Source organism: Macaca nemestrina, chromosome 1 (assembly GCF_043159975.1).
Source record: "Macaca nemestrina isolate mMacNem1 chromosome 1, mMacNem.hap1, whole genome shotgun sequence".
NCBI classification, from domain to species: Eukaryota; Metazoa; Chordata; class Mammalia; order Primates; family Cercopithecidae; genus Macaca; species Macaca nemestrina.
Genome location: NC_092125.1, coordinates 35,018,164 through 35,043,330, shown reverse-complemented (window position 1 = coordinate 35,043,330; position 25,167 = coordinate 35,018,164). Strand labels below are relative to the sequence as shown.

General features: G+C 42.6%; 1 protein-coding gene and 1 long non-coding RNA gene across 8 annotated transcripts in view; one reads left to right on the top strand and one right to left on the bottom strand.

The window, feature by feature from the left end:
- Positions 1 to 25,167, bottom strand: part of LOC105484478 (BMP/retinoic acid inducible neural specific 2) — a 112,245-nt gene that overhangs the window by 31,250 nt on the left and 55,828 nt on the right. For all 3 annotated transcript variants that reach the window (XM_011746135.3, XM_011746134.3, XM_011746136.2), the window contains one exon: positions 23,260 to 23,604. In XM_011746135.3, the coding sequence (XP_011744437.1) occupies positions 23,260 to 23,528 (269 nt within the window). In that variant the 5' untranslated portion in view covers positions 23,529 to 23,604. The remainder of the gene's footprint in view (positions 1 to 23,259; positions 23,605 to 25,167) is intronic.
- The window catches only part of LOC105484477 (uncharacterized), a 75,310-nt gene that overhangs the window by 3,593 nt on the left and 46,550 nt on the right, over positions 1 to 25,167 (top strand). For 2 of the 5 annotated variants that reach the window (XR_011611302.1, XR_011611301.1), the window contains exon 3: positions 8,263 to 8,384. This is a non-coding gene — a long non-coding RNA (uncharacterized lncRNA). Of the gene's footprint in view, positions 1 to 8,262; positions 8,389 to 9,205; positions 15,841 to 25,167 lie in introns of those variants that run through there. The other 3 variants (XR_011611296.1, XR_011611297.1, XR_011611299.1) reach the window with 3 other exon arrangements.

Sequence of the window (25,167 nt, the reverse complement as noted above, 5' to 3'; positions counted from 1 at the left end):
GAAAACTAAAAATAGAACTACCATATGATCTAGCAATCTCACTACTAGGTACATATTCAAAGGAACTGAAATTAGTATATCAAAGAGATATCTGCACCCTCATGTTTATTGCAGCACCATTCAAAACGACCAAAATATGGAATCCACCTAAATTTCCACAAACTGATGATATACACAATGAAATACTATTCAGCTGGGAAAAGAATGAAATCCTATCATTTGCAGCAACATGGATGAACCTGGAGGACATAATGTTAAGTGAAATAAGCCAGGCATAGAAAGACAAATACCACATAACCTCACTCATATGTAGAGTCTAAAAAAGTTGATATCATGGAATTAGAGAGTAGAATAGTGGTTACCAGAGGCTAGGAAGGGTAGTAGGAAAGGGAAACGGGGAGAGCTTGGTTAACAGATACAAAGTTACAGTTAGGAAGAATAAGTTCTGTGCTCTATTACATAGTAGGGTGACCATGGCTAATAATAATGTACTGTAGATTTTAAGTAACTAGAAAAAAGGATCTTGAAAGTTATCACCACAATGAAATGATACATGTTTGAGGTGATGTATATGCTAACTCCCTTGATTTGATCATTATTCAGTGTATGCATGTATTGAAACATCACACCAATACACTGTTGTGCCAGATATGTCAATTATGAACAAAATTTTTTAAATTAAAATTATAAATACATAAATAAATAAAAATCCATGCTACATTTGATGCATAATCCCTCCATCTAACTCTGGAGGCTGACAGGGGAGGAGCATATGTCAAATGCTACTAGGGAAACAAAGAAAAGCGGGTGACTAATAATTCATGGTTCCAACAAGGTCTTCAAAATTCCTGCTGTGTAGCTTTATTTATCTAAGCAGGTAAGTTCATAATCACATATTGTCAGTTATTTCCTTTGTGCAGCAAGTGCTAAACTTTAATTAAGTACAGAGTATTTGTCAAAAGTATTTTCTATCCCAAACCCCACTGCAGGGTAAAGAACAGTTACCTAATCTCGTCTGTAATTGGCTGGATGGAAACTGGAATCCTCTCACTGGTTAGTTGATAATTACATTGATGAATCATAAAATCAGATTACTACAAGCAAACAAACAAACAAAAAACCTTAGGGTCATCAAACCCAGCCCCCTTGCTTCGGGATAGGGCACAGCTAGACTTCATTAACTAATGATTTCTAACCTATTATTTTTCTAGATTGCTAGGGGAAAAAGACATTATTACCTTTTCCATAGTTTCTTACAATGGTCAAAGCCCCTCACAGAAAGGAAAGGCCAACTTAGCATAGAGGTGGGGCCCACTTTAATTAAATATAATAAATAAAAATTGGTAGTCAGTTGTCTGGCCCAGTCAGACACTGGGTCTGGATGGGAATTAGTATTCTCTAGTTTTCTCATGTTTCTTGTAAAACAGAGAGGGCAAGAGGTTTACCGAAAGCAATACAGCCAGTTGATAATAGAACCAGAACAAAAAGCTAGTGTGCTGACCCTCCTTCTATGCTATTAACAGAAACTATGATGGTGGTGACAATAGTCACAACTGAGACTCAGAGAGACTAAGAAAGTAGTGTGGATGAAATCACACGGTTAGTAAATGACAGAGTTGTGCTTAAAACCCAGGCCAATATCGTACTGCTGTTTCTATAGCACTGTTTTCCTTCGAGTAGATGAGGTTAAGTATTAAGTGTATTTTATCAAATTCTAATTTTTTTGTGTTTGGTATCCTTTAACACACATACTTTTATTACCCAGAACATTCCACTTTTTACATTTTCTACATAAAACATGGATTAATTTTATATTCAAAACATAGCATAACGTTTGCACCACAGCAAAATGTTCCTGGATTAAGGCAATTTTAACATGCCCATTTGAAGGAGAAGAAATTGAGATGCCTCAAAAAGCCAAGTCCATACAGAAGGTTCATGGGGGGAATCACAGATAAAGGCCTGAGTCCAGCTCCTGTGGCTGCTAAAGAAATCATAACACAGAATAATGAATGACCTAGAAAAAGGAATGATACCGTCTAAGGAAGCTTTTTATGAGCAAATAATAAAAAATAATAGCTAACATTTAATGAATTTTTAGTATGTGATAGGCATTCCAAGCATCTTACAAGGATTAGTTAATATTATATTCAAAACACCATATAAGGGGGAAAATATAATTATCTTCATTTTATAGATGATGAAATTGAGATACAAATAAGTTAATTTGCCCAGTAGTTTAACTACTAGTTAAGTAGTTTAAGCCAGTAGGTGGCAAGGTCAGGATTTAAACACAGACTGTCTGACTCCAGTACACACAGTCTTTGCCACTAGGCTATACTACTTTCACCTGTGAAACTCTAAGGAACAACTGTGCTATGGAGTAGAAGTGTGTGCATGTGGGGGAGAGAGTTTCAATAGTGCCATATAGGGACTCTAAGGATAGGGACTATATTTGGAGAATTTCACTGGAGAAAGAATCCATAAGAATGCATACAAGTGGCAGCTGGGCGCCGTGGCTCACACCTGTAATCCCAGCACTCTGGGAAGCCGAGGCGGGTGGATCACAAGGTCAGGTGTTCGAGACCAGCCTGACCAAGATGGTGAAACCCGGTCTCTACTAAAAATACAAAAATTAGCCGGGCGCAGTGGCAGGTGCCTGTAATCCCAGGTACTCGGAAGGCTGAGGCAGGAGAATAGTTTGAACCTGGGAGGCGGAGGTTGCAGTGAGCCGAGATTGTGCCATTGCACTCCAGCCTGGGCAACAGGGCAAGACTCCATCTCAAACAAACAAATAAACAAAAAAAAATACATACGAGTGGCTACATTTGCCAAAGAACGAAAAACAAAAAAGCCCAAATCTACTTTCATCACAAACTGCAGCGGGCTATCAACTCAGAATTAGGCTCAAGTGGGCATGGTGGCTAGTGCCTGTAGTCCCAGTTACTCAGAAGGCTGAGGTGGGAGTATCTTTTGAGCCCAAGAGTTTGAGTCCAGCCTGGGAAACATAGCAAGACCCCTGTCTCAAAAAATATTAGGCATAAGACCTCAGCCACAGGAGTTCGAGTCCAGCCTGGGCAACATAGCAAGACTCCTGTCTCAAAAAAGAAACATTAGGCATAAGTACTCAGCCACAGAAAGGTCCAGACTCTAAGGGCTCCCAGTGGTTTTCTCTTCAGCCCCAACTTCTTCCTTGCCCTTTGGGGCCCTTCATGGAAGCAAAATAATGGAGAAACATCTGTGAGTGGTGTTTGAGCCAGAAAGTGGTAAAAATGTGCTTACAGAACTTATTAACCTGGTTCTTTCCAGCATCTGCAAACCTTAGAGGCAATACTGGAAGGCAGCCTGAGCTATTCAAAGAAGAAATGTTCATTTCCGATTTTTCATTTAGCAGTTTTCCCCCCAGTAATAGAATAATCAAGGCTCTTTTTTTTTTTTAACTCAGAAAAGGATGTTTTCTATATATCAATTATATTAACGCACACTGCTTCAATTAAGCCATCATCTTTGTTTCAATTAAGATATCAAGTAAATCTCCATTTCAATTTAGCCATTTCTCCTAAAATCTTCTCCCACTGTGTTTGTTACACAGTAAACAATCTGAGAAAGCAAACATTTCTAACAGCACTATAGTCCCTGTGTAAAATGTCTTTAGAATAGGAGCGGCCACTGCATTCAGGGCTCACAGGTTCAGCCAAAGGGTAAAGAGAGCGCTTCCCTGTGGACTTTGCCCGTAAAATGCATTCACGTTGCACATATAAAGGGTGCTTCAGTAAACTGCTATAATTACCAAAAATTCAGTCAATTTTCCATCTTCCTCTAGCATGCTTTAGGTTAGCCTAGAGTGAACAATGTGTATTTCTGTGAAAGGGTGAACATACACATAAAATCATTAATAAAAACCAAAACAATGTCCAGGGAAGGGATAACCCAGCCTGGAAGGTATAATCCAGTGTGTTAAATCAGCCAGCATACTGACACTCAGAATATTTTAGATATGATGATATCTAAATAATCAGTGCTGAAGTAATTGTAGTTATCTTTATCCCAAATTGCATAACACTGGTGGCCAGATTGCCAAAAAGTGATGCTTCTGGTTGTACGTGAGTTTAGGGATTTCCCCAAAATCCAAAGGGGCCCTGCAATAGGAGAGTTGAACCACGGCCGTGCCAGATCTCAGGCACAGGAGCTTCAGCAGGGTTTTGAGACTGGGCCAGCTCTGGGTTTGAGGCAAAAGGGTCTCCGATGAGAATACTAAATGACTACAAATGTTCCTAATTCAAAAGATGTAAATAAAAAGTGCTGCCTCCAACTCAAGCTACTGACTCTTATGTCAGCAGCCACCTGCAGCACTATGTTACACAAGGTCAACAAGAAATCTCCCAGCAAGAATCCCCCTGCGGGGTCTCGTGCCTGAAGATGAAAGGCTCAGAAAGAGCACAGCTGGGGTCTTCCAGCCCAGGTGCTGTTTCCAGCAGCTGCACATGGAAGCACCACTTTCCAGGCTCATAAACTGAGAACATTGACCTGGCCCCTGTGAAGAGTCATTACCTATGAAGCCTCCCTCCCTATGAAGCCTTAAGGGGAAGAGTATGAAAACACACACACACACACAAACTGTACCTCAGTGAAGCTGAAATCTAGAAGTACAGGTTGAGTGCCCCTAATCTGTAAATCTGAAATCTAAAATGTTCCAAAATTCAAAACTTTTTGAGCATCAACATGATTCTCAAAGGGAACACTCACTGGAGCATTTAGAATTTCATATTTTCAGATTAGAGATGCCGATCCAGTATAATGCAAATATTCTAAAATCTGAAAAAAAAGTCAAAATATTTCTGGTCCCCAAAAATTTTTGGATAAGTGATACTCAACCTGTAATGAAGACTGTAGCCTACAGTGTGGGTGATTGTGCTATAACTTCACGCGAACAGCCGGATTATTCTGTTACCAGTTTTTTAATAGATCTTTCATCTTTCCACCTCTGCGGGGGAAGCATGTTCAGGCCCATTTCCAAGTCCACAGATAGGGCTGTCATTTGGAAAGTCACATCCTGCATCCTAAGCATGCAGCTCTATCCACCCCCCTCCACCGCGGCTCCCCTGCAGGCTTGGCACCAACCTATCCCGGTGTCACTGTGCCCCTGCATACTAGGAGACATTTGTTCCTCCTGCATTAGACTCCAGGCTGGGTTTACTGAGGAGGAAATCAATGCTGCTTCCAGCAGAGCCAACCAATCACTGCCTGCTCACTATTCTGCGTTTCTCAGAATAGGACTTGAGAGACTGTGGGGAAGTCTTAAGGCAGCCACGGAACCCACTTTGCAAACAATGACAGAAGGAGTGGGCTGTCAGGGTAGGGACATTGACCTCTATTCTTTGACCCTCCTGATCTATTTCCAATGATCTATCTTTTGGGGGCACACCCTCCAACTTTTTGTGCTCAAAAGGACTGCAGTGCTGAAAGAGACTGGGCTATTATTCTCCAAACAGTTGTCATGATATGAACCAAACTGGTTTTCCCTGAGAAATGAAGGTAAACACAGGACATGTTATTGAATAAAATATTTAAGAACTCTGGAGCACTGGCCTTAAGCCAAGCACATAGTTTTCTTGTCATTTTTCCTAGGACTTTACTTTGTCTACTTACACTGTCAACCAATGACCCATGGGAAATTTTCTCACATACCAACCAGTTCTGGGTAAGTGCAACTGCCTTTCTTCTCAGAGCCTTTGTCTTGGAGATTTGCCTTTCCCCAATTAGCTTGAGACTTGCCAATCGGACAGAGGAAACTCAGTAAATACCACTGAGTGTCACACCGCTGATTTTCCTAAAGAATTTCAGGCACAGGAAGCCTTCTCTTTCTTCATCTTTCTACCAATATACCTCACACCCAGGGCTACTGCTCCCATCACAGAACTCAATCCACCAAGCAATGACATCACCATTTTGTCTTTTTCATAGGACTCACATTTTTCATCTTGAAAAACTCACATGAACAAGAATAGCCAAAGCCAACATGTACATTGAGTGATGCCAGTTTTTTATCCAGTGACTCAGCTATGATGGTTTCACATTCTCTATCAAGCTGGACATTTTAGGGGCTTAAGGATATATCATACTTTGGCTCCTATACAGAGGCAGTATTTCCAGACACATCACATCACCAAGAGATTTCTATCTCAACAACAGATTACTGTAATGTACTTGGCTATTAGAGACTTTACTGCTATAACAAATAGGATATGATAAATCTGAGCTATAAAAAGAAATGATAATAAAAACCATAATCCCATATATTGGTGTAGTGCTTTCCTGCGAGATTGGGGGGAAATGGTAAAGTAGTGATGGAACCCACTTTGCAAACAATGACAGAAGCAGTCAGCTATCATGGTAGGGACATTGACCTTCTCTATTCTTTGGCCCTCCTGATCTATTTCCAGTAGTCTCTCTTTTGGGGGCACCCCCTCTAACTTTTAGTGCTCAAAAGGACTACAGTACTGAAAGGGATGAGGCTATTATTCTCCGAACAGTTGTCTTGATATGAACCAAACTGGTTTTTTGCACACCATTTTTATACACGCTTATTTTATCTATACAGGGACCTTGGGAGAAAGGGAGAGAAAATATCATTGATCAACTATTAAGCTTTTACATGTTAACACATGAGGAGACAGAGAAACTGAGAGAAATGACTTGCCCCAAGTCTCAGTTGACTAGTGGTAGAGTTTAACTAGAACCTACACCATACTACCAATGATTTTCTGCCTTTGTCTGTGACCCGTGTTCAAGCTCAGGGACTACTGTCCACCTTTGTCATACTTCCCAGGTGATTCTTTTGGCTTGTTTACCACTGTGGCTGGGAGAGATCCCCAGGCAGGAAGGCTTCAGTCCAGGAGTCATTTGGTTAAGTAATATCTCAGACCTTGCAACTCTTAGACACACAAGAGCAGAAATGAGGCCATCTCTTCCCTGATGTCCTGGTGCTCTCCATCTTTTCACTGTCTGGGAGAATTCAAGAAGCCTGGCATGGAGGTAATTTAGCAGCCTGCTGTGTTCTCAAACAACGGCCCGTAAACAATGATTGGCCAATTTCATTCTAATCTTCCCAATTTTGCTCTAATTAAAATCAAGCTGCAGCTTTCAAACAGTTTAATTAAGGCTGATTGGGAGAAATGGGGGAGGGGAGAGTCAAGCTTAAAGGAGGAGAAAGAGATCACTGTTTGGCTAGTCTCACACTGCCCTGGTGGGGCTTGGGGACATAGGGAGGGCACTGAGAGTGGTGTGTTTATAGAATCAACATGAAAGACAACAGACTCACTGGAATGAGGGCCCAGTGAATCTGTGCAACCAGAAGGAACTGAAGAGGGAGCTGAGACCTGTGTCTTCCTGGGCACACACTCTCAGGTCTTTCCTGACATCCCAAACTGCTCCCCAGCATCTCATCGGCTCAACTGTGGACAGCATGGCTCTGTTCACCACTATCTGCCTCCCATTGTGCTTGTCTTTGCTCAGCAAGTGGCCCATGAGACACTTCTCCCATCAGATGTCTTCCTGAGCTTCCTTTATTTACTTGACTTCCAGAGAATTCCCGCAGACTGGTAATTCCTTCCATTATTCTACAAGTTTATTCCTTTTGCAAAGAAATAGCCCCTCTGGTATTTTGGTGCATTTAATTTTTATATGGGTCATTCTTCTTTGGACTAAATAGTTTTCGTTCCTTCAACACAGTTTCCAGATTCCTAGGCCTACATGCTCAACCTTTTCTGCTTGCAATCAATGGTATTTCTTTTTAAAGATGGAAACCAAATTTGAACGCAATCCGGTAGATATATTCTGAGCCACTGAAAGTACGTTAGGATACAAGATCTGAATACATCATTATCACCATCATTATGACCATTATCATCGTTTCAGTTATTAGTGAGACCCTCTGTTTCTAGGAATGGAAGTAGATGCTTTATATATTTTTAAATTGTCACTGTAATCTTACAGATGTCAATGTGGTTGATTGAATCACCATTCTTGCCAGTATTAGGATGCCCTTTGACATGTTGCTTTGCAATATCACTCACTTGTGAGGAGGGAGCTTATTTCCCTCCCTCAAGGATATTGGGTTTGACTATGTAACTTTGCTTTGGACAAAGGAATGAGGGCAGAAGTGATTGTGTGCTGATTCGGGACCAAGACCTCAATAGATACTGCACATTTCCACTCTCTGTCTTGCATTTCTGCCCTTACTATGAGAATTGCTTCCCCCAGGTACTGCAGGTGCTGCTCTTTTCGCCTGGGTCCCAGAATAAACACCATTAGAAGGAACACCTAATGGCCTCCTTGCAGACCTGCAGCATGAAGCAAAGCTAACCCAGCAAACCTACACATGCGTGAGTAAGAATACATTTTATTTTTTATTTTATTTTATTTTATTTTTCTGAGATGGAGTCTCACTCTGTCACCCAGGCTGTAGTGTAGTGGCATGATCTTGGCTCACTGCAGCCTCTGCCTCCCAGGTTTAAGCAATTCTCTTGCCTCAGCCTCCTGAGTAGCTGGGACTACAGGCACATGCCAACACACCTAGCTAAGGAATAAATTATTTTTAAGCTACTGAATTTTGTTGATTTTTGTACGCATCATTGTAGCAATAGTTAAATGACACACACCACAAGTGTTAGTCCTATTTTATAGCTAAGCTTGTTGAGGCTCAGATAACACACACAAGGACACAAAGACAAGTAAGAGGTGAAGGCAGTCTATGCTGTTGCTGCTATATATTTTTTATTAATGCACTTGAATATTACATTCATTTTTTAAAGACAAAAATATTCCTTGCTAACAGTAATCATATCATCAGTTGGTATCCCATATTTCTTTCCAGCCCCAGAATTTTTTTTTCTCAAGTATCACAGTCAAGTCAGGTCTCTTATATTTGTGACACTGACATTTTTAACTTCAATTTAGGGCTTTACATTTCACCCTCTTTTTGCATTCCACCCTTTGTGGCAGAGGCTGGCAAGTTGTTTCCAAAGATGTTTCCATTTTCCTCCTGGGCTCACAGATGGACAATTTCCCACCCCCACCCCCACAGCTTCTTCTGCATTTAAACATAGCCATGTGACTGAATTCTACAGTAGAATATGAGTCCAGGTCTATACCATCAAACCTCTCATGAAATCCTTCATGCTGTTTCTCTTCCGTTGTCTACCAGGATCCAGGACTCTGAGGCCCTAAGGGATGGCAGAGTGATGAGGCAGAAGGAGTCTTGGTCCTGAATTGATTTCGTGAAGCAATCTCCTTTTATGTCCCTCATAAATTGTATTGTAGTGTGACATGAGCAAAAACATAAACTTTCATTAAGTCACTCAGATTTGAAGACTGTTTGTTTCAGCAGTTAGCCTACTTTGACTAATACTGTCTTGATTGTATCTATCCAATATTCTAGCCTGATGAAACCATCTTGGCTCTTGATCTCTTAACTGTATTGCCTAGCTGGATAAGGGTTCAATTATTGTTGAGGCAGCCATGCTCCCATTACTTCTCAGCTCAGCAACAATCCTGTATGTGGTCTCCCTTCTTCTTGCTTTCTGGGTCTAGGGGGAGATGGTATTGGTCTTGAGCCCTTGTCTTTTATGCTGTGGGATCTTGGTGTGTGAGTCGTGCTCTATGGGGAGAATACCTGTCACTGTTAATGATTTATTTTGAACTATCTATAACTATAAAATCAGTGGCTAGATTAACTCAAGCTACAGTTAAGGAGAGCAGTATGTAGACTGTAAGTGATAAATCTGATTAATGTACAGAGTTCTATGCATAAAGTAAATCTGATAGAGTAAGACTACCTATTCTTTCTTCTTTCTCAATTAATCTCTTTATTTTCTCCCTGTACTCTTCTCTAGATTTCTCACTTTTTTTCATATTTACTAATGGGTGACCCCTCACAAAAAGAATAAGCATTTAGCTTGAAATAAACCAAATCTTTTTTTTTCAGTTATCACTAAATAATCCTATAAAGAAAGTACTATTATTCCACTATTACTAATGAGAAAAAAATGAGGCTCAGAGATGCAAAATAATTTACACAACTAAAAGCAGCAGAACTGCAGTTTAACCCAGTCAGTCTGATTCTGCAATTTAAACTGCAGTTTAACCCAGTCAGTCTGATTCTGCAGTTTAAACTGCAGTTTAACCCAGTCAGTCTGATTCTGCAATTTAAACTGCAGTTAACCCAGTCAGTCTGATTCTGCAATTTAAACTGCAGTTTAACCCAGTCAGTCTGATTCCAGAACCTTGAGTCTCAACCACTTGTTTACTCCTTCATCTAATTTCATCCCAGAACATCCTGCTCCTACAGAATGGTTTCATCCTCTTATTACGCCCTTATGTGTGGCAGACATGGTGCTGGGGTCAGGAGATATAAAGGTGAAATACAACATGCTCTTTGCCTGAAGGAGCTCCGAGCCTAGTGAAGAGCAAAGAGAAATAAACGAGTGCACAAAAATAAGTTCGTATGGCAAAACTACGAACAAACTGATGGGGAATCATAGGTAGGAGAAACTAACTCTTGTAGGAGTCAAAGAAGACTTCACATGGCGATGATAATTTAGATGAGTTTGAAAGGTGAGAAGGTGCTCAGAGAAGATGGAAAGAGCTTTCGGGCTAGAGGAAATGGGTTATGGAAAGACACAGGACAACAAGGGGGCCTTCTGTGTCTGGGCAAATCGGAGGTATTCATTGGGACTGGAACAAAAGAAACACAGGAAGAAACGGTGGGGCACAGTCAATGGCAGAAGGTCAGTATTCATTGACTATTTGTTGAAATAGGGAATGAATGGATTTGGAAGTGACTTTTAGGCTAAGAAAATGGGTTTGGGTTTTATTTTTGGGGTACAGACAGACCAACAGGGACTTAGGCAGGTTGCATTAGAGAAGCAAGGAAACTACAAGTGGTAGACAATGAAGCCAGGGGAAAAGAAAAGGGGCTGGATTTGAAAGGCAGTTCTGAGATGGAAGCCACACAACTCAGATGGGGAGAGAATGGAGAAGAGGCAGGAGTTACAGTAGCCAGGTGGCTGTTCATACCAGAAGCACGGCAAAGAGTGTAGGAGATACAGGTGTATTAGGACCTCATGAGTTCAGCTCTGGCTATGATTTTAACCACACAAACTAAATCTAGGTATACAAAAGCAAACTGAATAACAGCTGGATATAATCTTTGAACTTGGATGAGAAACCTCTATTCTCTAGACACAACTCCAGCACATTTCCAATGTTCCTTGAAGCACTGAGATTTCAACTCCAGAAGAGTCACCCTGTGTCCTGCGGTGTGCCTGTGACCTGGCGTCGTATGCATGCCCATCTGAGGCTTTCTTCCTTTTTCTAGTGGAGTGTACCCAGGAGGTCATACCTCACCATTTTGTCTCAACTTGCATGCCTAGGAAGTTGCTTTTCTCAGGGTCTGCGTTCAATTAACACTTTAAGGTTAACAGCTGTGGATCCTCAAGAGGTTGTCTTTCCCTGGCCACCTGGCCCTGCGGCTGCTAATGTAATACCTAACCTTGTTTTTAGACTCTCCCTTAATCACGTAGCCTTGTTTCCATGTGAATAGGCTCCCCCTTAGCTGAGAAAGCCAGGTGGCTGTTCATACCAGAAGCACGGCAAACAGTGTAGGCGATACAGGTGTATTAGGACCTCATGAGTTCAGCTCTGGCTATGATTTTACCACACAAACTAAATCTAGGTATACAAAAGCAAACTGAATAACAGCTGGATATAATCTTTGAACTTGGATGAGAAACCTCTATTCTCTAGACACAACTCCAGCATATTTCCAACATTCCTCGAAGCACTGAGATTTCAACTCCAGAAGAGTCACCCTGTGTCCTGCGGTGTGCCTGTGACCTGGCATCACTGTCGCTAGTCTTCAACAATGGCACAGAATGCAAGAAGTTAAAGAAGTCTGGGGAGAGGGAAATGCCTGACCTGAAAAACTCTAAAATGAAAAACTGATATTGATCCATGACAAAATTCTTGAGTACTTTGAAGTGTGAGCAAGCAAGCAAGCTCCCTAGGAGTCAGAATTGGTTTAGGAAGAAAAACCTTATGTCAAAATAAGTCTCATGTATTTTCTTTATGAAGAAAGATGGAAAAGGGAGAGTTGGGGAAAAACAAACAAGGACAGCTTGTGAAAGAGAATGAGAGAGGAGGGGAAGGAGGAGGAAAGAACCTCTGGAAGGAAGTTACAAAGTGCTGACGAGGAACTGGGGAGAATAGTAACTGTTTTCAAATATCTAGAGCCCTATTGTGAGGAACAGACTGTTAGAATTATTCTAGAGAAATAAAAGAAAGCAAAATCAGGACCAATAAGGGAAGGTTATCGGAAGAAAGACTATGATTCAATTTCCAAAAGATCTTCATAATGTTTTAGGCTGCTGAATAAAAATTGGCTTCAGTGAACACCTCATGGCTGGAACCGTTCAAGCTAGCGCTGATTGACCACCTTCTTGAGTGTCTGCAGAGTGGTTGTCTTCACTGGCTTGGAAATAAGTGATGTTAAGTTTCCTTCTAACTCACAGATTCTGGCATCACTTAGCCCTGATTTGCCATCCCACGTTGTCAAGCTTCCTTCCACGCCCAAACGCTGTGAAGCTTTGGCCTCTTGTCCCCAGGCTAATAAACCCTGTGGTTCTCAGATTTCATTTTCTAGCCTGACTGTGATATGCAGGCACCAACATGCACACATCTATCCTAGTGGTTGCAGAAGACAAAATAATGTATTCTCAGCCTCCAGTCACATTTCTTTTATGGAGTTCCATTTGTTCCTGAGTTTCTCAATGAACCAGGCCAACATTCAGGGACTCTCACAGCCTCTTTTCCTCTCTACTCCTCTTTTTTAGTGTAGTTCTTTTTAAGTTAAGGGTAGTTTGCTGAATTTTAAGTTTTAAAATTATTCTTTAATCAACATATAATAATGGTACATTTATAAGGTACAGTGTAATATTCCAGTCCATGTATGCAACATGTAATGATCAAATCAGGGTAATGCCCTCTTTATCGGACTCACAATTTAGAACATATACAGAACCAGCCAAGCAAGAGGCTGGCTTATGATGCTAAAGTTTACCTGTGTTACTAGTAAACCAACTGTGTAACTCATGTCAAAGGATCATTAGGTGTTTACATGCCTCTGTGGATCCAGGAGAACTCATTCCCCAAAGAGACTTTCTTCCTGTCCCTCCTTCGTCACCAGTGTGTCCCCAAGTAAGGCAGAGGCTCTCCTGGGAGACAAGGAAAATGAGAATTCTCTAGGGCACTGAGGCTCACAACAAAGGACTTGGTGAGCAGCAGTTCTGGCTACCTCATTTTTCTCTCACCAGGCCTCCTGCCCAGCCAGTAAGACTTCTTACTCACTCTGATTCACTGTCACATCCAGAGCTTATTTGCTCTTTGCAGGGGAGGAGGAAGAGGCACACTTCTTGGCTCAGAGGAGAGCTTGGCAGGGTGGCAGAATCATAGAGCATTAAACAGGTACAGAGGAGAAGACATGGTTGGGAACCCCTGCCAGATTCCTGCATCTTCCCCAAAATATATAACAGCCCTAATCTGCACACAACTATGCCTACAAATCTTAAAATATACTCAGGGGCCTCAGCCTCTATGTCTCTCTCACTGCTTCACCTGAGTGCTGTGGATGTGAAGGCAAGTGGGACTATAACAGAGCATACACCAATCTCATCGCTGTAGGAAAATTCAAATTTAACAAGTAGACCAATCAGTAGAGATTGCATTTAATGCCAAAAGTTTATTCTGGATTTATGAAAATACTCCTTGACATCATAAGACATTTCCAAGTGGACATGTGTGTTTACAAATCAGTACCTACCTGATTCTAAAGTCAGGCAGTAGGGATTTACATAACACTGAATGTTTATAAGCCATGGCCAGGCAAGAAGTAAGATACTGCATCTTGGAAATGGCATTAAGTGTTCCTCCAGTAGAGGATTTGATTTACAGAAATTCCATTTACATCGCACCCTTGTAGAAACACACCAGCAGTGCACAACCAACACATACAGAAGTTGCTGTGGGTGCATTGTTTCAGGAAGATCCATCTGTGGCTTCCTCCCACTCAGGGTTCCCCGGAGCCTAAGCACAGATGGAAAACTCTTGCGGAAAGAGAGAACGACAGGGTCTTTGAGGGAGATGGGTCACCCTCCAGCCTTCTGAGGCCTGTCTTCTGCATCTCAAAGACCTACCAGGATGCCTAAAGAAAGAAGGGCAAAGAGCCCCGGCCACAACCTGAGACACTGTTTCTCTCAGAGCAAGCCCAGGCTCAGTGATTTATTTCATTAAATAATGATCATTAATGAACAGGTTCCCTGTCTTATTGGTTGAGTGCTGGCTTTTCCTCTTATCAGTTGTGTGACACCCTCTAAAACTCAGTGTCCTCATCTGTTATACAAGTGTACAAATAGCACACCCTCGCGGGGTTCTTACTAGGATAATTTTAATTAATGTTAATAAAGTACTTAGTAAAATGTTGTGCATATGATGAGCATTTAATATATGTTAGCTACTAGTGTTCATTAATGTCATTAATATCTCATAGTACAGGGAGAATGCTTGCTTTCCCTAAGTTAAATAGAAATTTTGACCAACTATTTTTTATTTTTTCATACCATCTATTTTCTTTATCACCTTACTCTTTTCTTCCCATGGAAGAATTGGGGAGATTGGCGAAAGCCTGCTGTTTTCATCCATATTTCTCAATACTGTGTAGAGTGCATGGATTCAGATCCCAGCTCACAAAAGGCTCTTGTCTCTTGGACATTCAAGCCCGGCAATGGGAAACGCTTCTGATCATGTCCCCCTCCTCACGATCAGCTCACTTGGCAGAGCTGTCCCTCTGAGGTTTCTGGCTTGTCCCATCCCCACAATCCAGTGCTGGGTTCTCTAGTTGCTTCACTTAGGATTGGTCAAACCAATCTGATGGACAACCCAGTTGACTTTAGTTTGGGGCAAAGGCAGGATTGTAGGACTGGCATTGCCAGCTCTGACTCAGGTCCAAGCTGTTGTCTGCAGCCCAACTTATCTTCAGTTCCTTGTGAGCAGATTCAGCTGTTTCTACTCCCAGAGGAGAAGATGGTAACTAGCATGGGAGCCAAGCTCCTCTCACCCAGACTTTTTATTATACCACATGCCTCGCCCACTTCTAATCCTTTGCATACATGGATCTTCCTGGAAAGCAGAACTCTCTGAGGCCTGGGCTCTGTCTCCTTCAGGGTGTGTCCCCAGCCCTTGTAGAGTGGCCAACACACACAAATCCTGAATAAACATGGGCTGAATGAAGAAACACCCCACCCTGTGCCACTCACTGTTCTAAGCTCCCTGTACTGAAATGATTTTCTTGTGGGATATGTGGGAAGCTCTGGGGTGAGAGAAATGTGGCAGAAGCTGAATAAAGAAAAAAATATTGAGAATCCTTGACCTAGAAAAAGCTATTCTCTTTAAAGAGAGAGAGAGAAAGACCGTATGACTAGACAGCGTCCCTGTTGGCCCGTATCTGTGTCGTGACAGTTTCTGGATGAAGTCTACCTCACTCCTTTTTACACACACACATGTCTCTAAGAAGCAATTCATTCATGAATAAAATTAATTATTTCTCGAAGCAAAATTTAATCCTCTTTTCCTCTGCCTGACTGACTCAAGATCTCTTACCAAATCTCATCTGAAAACAAAACTGATCTTGTCTGCCCACCTTGGCCATCCTGAATGCTCCCTTCGTTTCTTCCAAATTTTTATTTTCACATTTTCTCTTCACAGATCAACTTTGCAATCTTATCTCAAGCCAGGGTGGCTAACCTGGGTATAGCCACCAAAGACATGGGAAAATGTGTGGCAAGAGCCATTGTGTCCTAGGGATGCTTGGGACTGGCATCCTGAGAATTCATTCTGACACAGCATCCATAGACCAAACCTGTCCATCAATCACTGAGAATGTATTAAATGTCTTCTTTCTAGCATTTGAGGTGATGCATCCCAATGCGTTTTCTGGTGTGTATGCTGTCACTCAAACTGGACTGCTAATCTCCCAGAAATCAGTAGTATCCTGTTTTGTCTGTCTTTCGTGTTCTGCTATAGTGCCTAGAATAATGCATTGCATGAAGGAGATGCTCCATAAATACTTGAGAGAGGACCAAGTGTGCAAAAGTACGGTGTGGTAACCTTACCCTGAATCCAATTGCTCAAGCATAAATGATGCCAATTTTTATTTGAACCAGTAGTCTCATAGGACCTTACAGCACTATGTACCATCTTCTCACCAGGTGAGAATTCATGCTCCATTTTTCCAAAGCAGAAATGTAAGGAGTTGCTTTTGGTCCTACTTTCTCTACACATGCAGTGATTTTTACTTCATTTTACTTACCCCTAATACTAGAAAATGACATGTCTCTTCAGGTGAGAGTTTTTTGTTCTGTTTTTGTTTTATGTTTTCTTTTTGTTTTTTTGTTTGTTTATTTGTTTGCACCCTGGAAGAAATCAGTGTCTAAGAGACACTTTTGGCATTTCAGAGAGACAAAATATGGCATAAATAACCAGTGGGGAAGAACAGGGAAAGGAGAGGCATCGTCATGCACTTCTTGACATGGGACTGGTTAAGTTCCTAAACCACACCTAGTGCTCCCATGCCTTTGGTTACACGGCTCCTGTGACTACAACACCATTCCACAAGCCTCCACCTGGAGTCTCCAGTCATCCATTGGTTTTGCCTGTGTGTTACTTTTTATTCCAGTTTTTCTTGACCTTTCTGTGCAGAGCAATCTAGCACTTGCTTACTTATCTGTAAGTGCCATCAGATCAAGAACTCTGTCCACCTTGTTTATAGTCTATTATCAGAATCTAGTGAAATAATAAGCACTAAGCTGGCCCTCAGAAATGGGTGTTGAATGAATGACTATGTCTCTATTTATGTTCTTGAATTATAGCTGTTTGTTTATGTAATATTTCTCCTTGCTCCAAGAGAGCAGAATGCCTTTTCATTCGGTTCTTTGTATGCACATAAGAGGGTTCCATATGGGTCTGCTGCACAGATGTGGTATGTTTCTATGCCAGAAGTGGAAACAGAATTCTGCCCAAGGATAAGGACATGCTGGGCTTGTCATCCAGATACTTCTGGGTTAAAATTCCTTGGGTGGAAGGCCTAAGATGCCTTGTGCTAGGTTAGGTATTTATGTTATAGGGCCTGTGTGTTTAGGCAGTACTGGACTCTTCGCTTAAGCAACCTCTAAACATTTTATTCTGTCCCTCTCCTACCTTCTCACTCCTGTGGACTGAGAAATAGTGCCTGTGACCAGAACTGCAGGCTCATTGTTGCCATATTGCCTCTAATTTCACTCTAATTTAAATCACAATACCAGTTTGTGTACATTCCTTTATCTCCTTGCATCTCAAGAAACTCCCTTATGGTCAAAATACAAACCCAGTGAGAAGATCAGAGATCAGCCAGTTTACTTTGGGCCGGGTGGTTTATGCAGAAGAGCTAACCTCCTTCCTTTTTCCCATCCACCTGAGAACTACAGCTTCCCTTCTGGAGGCCTGCAGCCGTGCGATAATGTAGCCTTTCTCTACCTCAGTGACTGTAATGCACACCTTGGAAATCACTGGGATTTACCTAGGCAGACTGAAGTTGTCTTTGGTTGCCGTTTATTTATGTGGACTGTGATCTCTTAATTGGAGATGGTGCCTCTCCCAGGGTTCGCTGTTTATCCAAATCAGTATTTGTTAGTCAGAGAGACGTGGTCCGGATGATAAATCAGCTCTGGAGCTCCTCCTGTGATTGCTTCCACAGCTGCTGTCTGCCTCCTCAGCTCCCCATCTCCCGGGAGGCACCCACAGGCTGCTTCTAGGCCCTCCAGCCTTTTCTGCTGTTCAACTTTTCTCCCAGCTGCTGTACCTACTCTTATGAGTTCATATGTCTTGGCACTAATAACTCCTAGATTTACCGTCTCTGGACTCCTATTTTATTTTATTTGCAGTGCCTCCTGTAAATAGTCTCACTGCTGCAAATGCATCATGGGGGGTGCTGTCTTTCCAGTACACGTTCTGTGCTTCTCCACCCTCTTCATTTTTGCTCCCCTCTCCATCTCCAAATACTTAGTGTAGACAAGTGCAGTACTCCTCAAGCTCTGATGCCATCTTGTTCATCTGGGGATCCTGTTAAAATGCAGATTTTAATTCCTTAGGTCTGGAGAGAAGCCTGACGTTCTGGATTTTTAACAAGCTTTCAGGCGACGCTAATGCTGCTGGTCCAAAGACTGCACTTTGAGCATGCTGGGAGGTTGGTCAGCAAAATTTACAAGGTTGCCAAAAATTAGGTGAGCACTTCCTTCACGTCTAAGCCATTGCCAAGTCTTATTTTTCATCCTGATGAATTCCAGATATTCTTTCTTAGGGTTGTTGCTCTGGTGTCTTGTTTACTGCCTCATTCACCTGATTATATCCCTGGTAGCCCTACAGCTTCTTAGTGTTCAGTTTTGTTCTACAAATCTGCATACATATCCCACAATGTGATAAGACTATGATGTCCCTTTTAGTCAATAAAGATATTTATTTAATTCTATTTTGTTTTGACTTCTAACATTTGGCTTCTAATGTATCCCCAGACCATCCCTTTCCAAAAAGAGGTAGCTAGACATAGATGTAATAAGGACTTAGGTCAATATTTTGGAATTGCATCCAGCATTGCTTTCCTCCCAACCACTCATCATTCTCTATGATTTCCAACTTTCTCTGTTAATGTTAATGTATTCTTTCCGAGTTTTAAGTGTTTCATCATAGTGGCTTGGATTTCTTCCAATTCCATGATTATCTCTCTATTAAAACCTTAATACAAAAAAGAAATAAAAAAAAACCAGACTGCTCATTACTTTGATTTGTAGCAAAGAGAGAATGGAACATTACCACTAGAGTGTTTCGAGAAACCATATTTACATTTGCATCAGCTCAATTTAGGTGCCTGATTAGGTACGTGTTATGATGAAGATGCACTTACCAGTCAAAGGGAGGTGGCATGGTCTAGAGTAATGAGCAGGAGACTTCAAGTCAGGAGCCCTGAGTGCTATTTCTGGCTGTGACTGGCTACCTCTCTGACCTTGAACAAGTGCATTTCACATGCCTTAGACCCTGGTAGCCCATCGTAAGGCTGCTGTGAAAGGTTGGTCTCTAAGTGTTTATTGCAGTGGGGGCTATGGAATGGAGCAAGGTATGGGGAGCCCAGAAGTCACACATGGAACTGGAGACAGGACCTCTGTTCTTCTAGCTCTTACCATGAGCCTATTAAGAGACGGATCTGAGAAATAGGCTAATAGATCAGATCTTGTTTTGACAAGGCTCAAAGATATGCTGAGAGGTTGGTTAATGTTTAATTTACAAGATTGTCAAAAATTGGGTGAGATGCCCAAGCCCATCCTGTTATCTAGGAGGGCTTAACCAGAGTACATATTGTCTCTGTTCTCTTCATAGTATATCCTGAGACTATGATTTTCATCCCTGGGACAAAGGAGCCAGCAGTCACCAGCCACTGGAGGACATGCCTAAGAAAGGCCTCCTCAGTGAGCCATCCTTAACTTTAGACACAAGGGCTTGGCCTATGGCAACTTTAACATATGCTGGAAACCATCTTGCTTCCTCTGGTAGCCCATAAGGCCAGTAAGATTGTGCCCCAGAGAAGATCCAATTATTCTTCAATGGAGTTCCCCTCCCAGCAAAGAGCTGGATTGAAGGGTAAAGGTTAACATGCTCTAAAAAAGAAAGCAAGAGAACAGTGTTCCCCCCTCTAATATATGCTGTTGAATGCTAGGCCCTCAGCAGACATTAAAGCAAAAAAGCACCTATGATTCTCATCTCATTATCCTTCCTGCATAGGCTAATTTTAAGAGAACAACCTAATAATAATCGGCAGTGTTTATTAAGCACTATCCTAAGTGCCTACATCAACTACCTCCTTTAATTTTCACATTAATCCATTAGGTAGGCACTATTACTGTCCCCACTTTACAAATATGAAAATTGAGGGACAAGAAAATTATGTAATTTGCCTGACATTATACAGATAGAAAGTTGCAGCTCCAGGATTAGAACCCAGGTCACCTGGCTCTAGGACCTTCACTCTTAAGCACCTATGTCTGTACGGATACAAATTTGTAATGAGGAGAGTGACAATCTCTGGAGGTCCATGATTACAGAGGCTGCACCTATTCTAGAGTGACTAGTCATCTCAAAGTGAGAGCATACTCCAACATCCTCATAAGAATAGATGGAATTTGTAGTTAAATATTAGAACCTTGCTGTGCAACGGTTTTGATCTGTTCAACAGGTAGAAGACAACAGAGGGTCTCTTTCCTATTATGCAAGAAACGTTCAAGTGATTCTGCGCCAAATATTCTGACCCCCTGGAATAATAGTTTTATTCTTCTCTACCACAGTGCATCTCCTTAAATGGAAGACACATGTGGCTACTATCTGATTTCTATGTCCCAAAAGCTTCCTTAAAGGGGGAAACAAAACATTAATTCTGTTTGAGACCCAATATTTCTCCTTCAAAGCATTTCTGATATTCTTTGTTTTTTTTTAAATCCTTCAACTCTTCTGGATAATGGGAGAGAAATTTGAGGATGATTCTCCATGTATGTTTTACCAGTTTTCTTTGACCTGCTTTAGTCAATGCCAACAAGGTCCTAAATTTGCCAGAGGAAATGCCACTAGATACAAAGCGGGAAGGGATAAAAATGAATTCCCACTGGGATAATGTAGAGCCCTATAAGGGCCCATGAGCCGCCATTTTGCTTCATCACTAAAGGCAAAACTCGAGGAATGCTCCTGAAGCAGCGGTGTGTGACTGTCCTCTCTCTGCCCCACCAAAGGGCCACAAATCAGAATACTACACTCCTGTCAGAATGACTGGTTACTGTTTCCCCAAGTACAGGTTCATGTGCAATAACTGAGCCCAGAGAAACAGAATGGCACAGTGTAAGAGCTTGTCACATTAAATGATCAGAAAACCATTACCAACTGATAGAACAGTTGATGGTGCAGAGATGATTACAGACACTCCCCGCGGGCCCGCTCAGAGCTGCCGCCCAGGCGCTAGGTGGCTACCAGGCTGTCCGGAAGAAAACTCTCCTGAGGGGAGAAGGAAGTTGAGAGTTTGTTCCCTCTAGTTTCTATAGCTCCTTGAAGTGGAGAGTAGTTTTAGGACTCCCAGCCTGACTTCAATTCCAGTAAACTTTTAAAAAATTATTTTTGGTGATAACAATGCTTCTGTGAGATTTGGGATAAACTAAAAAGTCTAAGGTAAATTAAATCTTATTTTACTGGACTGGAGGGATTCTCTGCTTAAGCACATTCTAGAGTGGATTTTCTGATTTTTTTTTTGAAAGACTGAAAAAATTTCTTTAATAAAGAGAAGGTCACCCTGAATTTGCCATCTCTTTGAGATTCTTAGGTGTTTACTGACAGCTGAGTTAACCCTCTACTCTGTTCCTCTTCTACTCAGCTGCTTTTACCTGAGCAGATATAAACTCAGTCCCTCCCAGCCTGAGTTGGTGCTCTCTGCTTTGGTGACGCTGTGTGAATTTCTGCTGTGGCCCTTGGAAGATGGCAAGGGCCAGAATCACCAAACCAGGAAGTGTGAACTGCAGTCTTTTCCAGGACCAGACTGCATCTAAGCCCAGTGGGAGAAAAATGGCCTGAAAGGATAGCTGGGCAGGCAGTTCCTAAGAGTAGGATTTTGTTTCTAGGAATCTCTGGGTCCACAAAGTACCAGCCCCTCAAATATCTCCAACCTTGCTCCTTTGTCTGCACCCAAGTGTGGGAATTTTGAAGCAGGTGAATGGCCTCTATAAACAGCCACTGTTTTACCATTTGGGAATCTTCTAATACTGTACTGAATACTCTTAAAACCATACCTCTGAGACCCCTTACAAATCTAAAGTGGTTGTGTTGTTACTGCAGATATTAAAAAAGAACTCCCAGAAAAAAGAAAATGTCTCTAAATATATTTTCAGAACCCAGACTCTGCAATCTGCCTGCTTGCGAGCTAATCCTGGCACCACTATTCACTAGCTTTGTGCCCTTCAGCAAGTTGCTTAACTTCTTTGGGCCTCAATTTCCCCATCTGTAAAATGGGGAGAATAACTGTTCTTCCAGCACAGGGTTGGAGCTACTTTACATAAGGCGTGCAAGATGCTAAATCTAGCAAGAGGTCCAAAAACATTAGTGTGTTCATATGACTAGAAATGCTTATGCGAAAATGTTAACAACAGTAACCTTTAGTTGCCAAAAGAATGGATGGTTTTGTGTTTTTGTTTCTCTTTGTGCTTTTTCGTGTTTATTTTTCTTTTTCCGTCAAAAACTAATTAACTAATTTGAATTAGAAAATAAATGCCTTTGAACAAAGAAAAAAATCACCAAAGCTCCCAGGGTTATCTAAAGATGCAGGCAAGGGGAGAGATGACAAGGGGGCAGGTGGACAGAGGAATCGAAGGGAAGTTTGAGTTCACTGGTGCACTGTGGGAGCCCTGGAGGTGAGCACGTGGAGGAGCACTCTATTTTGGAAGTGCTGGTCCAGCAGCCAGGAATATGTGCCTGGCTTATTCCACCTGATGATGAATTAGGCAGGTCTCAGGAGTCTGACTTTCAGCTCTGATGCTTCTGGGGATGGGCCTAAAGGGCCTAACCCCTTTTCCCCACAAGGCCTGCAGAGCCTGGGGTGTTGACAAAGTGTAAGGGCAGGTTTGTTCCTGACCCTGCATGGCTCCCCAGACCTCTAAGGCAGGACCTGGAGCTGCCCTTCCTTTGTTTGTATGTCTAAGTAATTACAACTCATGAAATTATCTAACCCATTAGTTAAAACCTGGCCCCAGCATTTGACTCTGACCTCCTACGGCAGCCTGGGCCACACGCTGACTCCATGCTGCCTGATTTGTCCTCAATTTATAAGCAGCACAACCTATAAATAGAAACCCTTGTGCTAAGTTCCCCAGGAGGCATCAGCAGGTTTTCCAGCTTGTATGTGTTTTCTTCTTTCTTTTTTTAAAAACTAACATGGTAGGCTTGTTTTCCCTGCCTGGTGTTCCTCCAACCTTCACCCCTAGTTCAGTTTGAGGGCCATACCAGCCCGCTTAGGGGTTTGGGCTGGCACACCAGCAGGGGCTGTGCAGGTTGGGTTCTTAGGGAAGCCCCTGTCTCAGTGGAGGCCCCACTTACCTATAGATCCTGTACCTGGTGGTGAAACCCTGGCGGTACCGCTCCATGAAGTCAGCATACTCCTGAGCGCGGTGGAAGGGGCCCCGGTCTGTGAGCAGCCAGTCCAGGGGATGCTGGCCAGCTACGGAGGCATGCTGCTCGGGGACCACAGCAGCCGCCGTGGCTGAGACGGCCAACACCCAGCCAGGCAGGCCCAGTGCCAGCAGGGCTGTCCATGGGGCCACTGCCGGCCGAAGCCCTCTAAACCGAGTGCCACACTGCCACCTCATGCTTCTCCCGGGCGGTTGGTTTCTTCATTCTCTCGCCACGCTCTCCCACTCCGTGCTGCTCCTCCAGGGCTCAGAGCTAGAAAAGTACAAAAGGCGATGTCATTTGGGCACCCTGGTCTTACCCCATGGGCCTGTGAGCATCACTCATAATTGGGTTGGGCCCATTCTGGAAATCCTTTATCCTAGTAACATAACTTGGTTCTAGGCATTTAGCTAAGTGCTTGAGGTACATCATTTCATGTAATCCTTAAAACCAACCTGTGAAGAAACAGTATTGCCATCATTTCACAGATGAGAAAATGAGGCTTAGAGAGAAACTTAAGAAAGATGCTTAATTAAGTTTACACAGCTATTAAGTGGTAAAACCAGAGTTTGAACTCAGGGGATCTGACTCTTAACCCTTATGTTATGTTGTGTCCATGCGTCCTGCCTTGGCCAACTCAACACCATCCATTTCTGTCTTCCTCTTCCAAAAATGCTCAATCTGTTTCTGCAATTGCCTCAGACTGTGGGCTGCCTCTCGAAATTTGATGTAAGGTGAGAAGCAACCCTATTTTTCTGGTGGAGAATTGTGAGGTAGAAAAGTACTGAAGTTCCTTCCATTGCTGCTGTGAAGCTGAGTGAATGTGGGCAATCGCTTCCTTCTCTGGGTTTAATGTATAGACAGGCTTGAAGAGCTAATTTCTAAGACCTCTTCCAGCCTTGAACATCTGATCTCCTCTCTTATTGAAGGTCACGTGGGATGGAGTTGGAATGGGGAATTCAGATACTGCATATAGCATCATCAGAGTGGATCATGCACTCAAGGATATCCATCATCCTCTCACCTCACTATGCAGCTTGGGAGCACCACGAGGCGCAGGGCTGAGCAATAACTGCTGTATCTTTCTATACCAGCTCCTGGGAGCAGATCTTCACAGACCGTTCTTGAAGGGATGAATGAGTGCCTGCCCTGCCCTCTCTGAGTTAGGGGTAAGATGCCAAGAAAGTAGTAAGATTCTGGCCTTCGAAATTCCTGGCTGCCTTGTGACTCATCACAGGTCTCTGATTTCCAGTGCCTACTCTTTGGACTGAGAATAGCGAGTCACCTTTTTAAACCTCTGGGCAGATGCACAGGACTGTTCAGTACTGTGGGGCTTCTTGGAATTGTGATCATTTCCTCAGTCTTTAATTCCTAGCACATACTGTCAGAATCTGGCCATCTCTCCTTGTCAGCACCACTTCAGTGTGTGCCAGAATGACCTCCAACCCCAGCACCTGTAGTTCATGGCTTGAGAACATTCTCTGACTACCAAAGCGCAGAGACAGGCTCCCTGGGGATGAGGCAAGGGGTGTTAATTCCCTGGCAGTTCCAGACTCTGGTAAGGGCAGACAATGTGGACTTCAGCACTTGATTTATGCCCCCTGCCAGAGTCCCCCAGGGCACTCTGGGTTGGCGCCAGTTCACAAAACCACCTGACTTCCATCAGATCAGTGTGAATCCCAAAGGGGCTGCACAGAGGCTGGAAACAAACATTAATTCTGGAACTCTCCCAGCCTAAAGTTTGGCCTGAGTCTGAGAGATCCGTGCCTCACCAGTCATACAGGATGCTTTCAGAAGAGTTGCAACCCCTGCTTAGAAGGATGGAGGACACGGCAT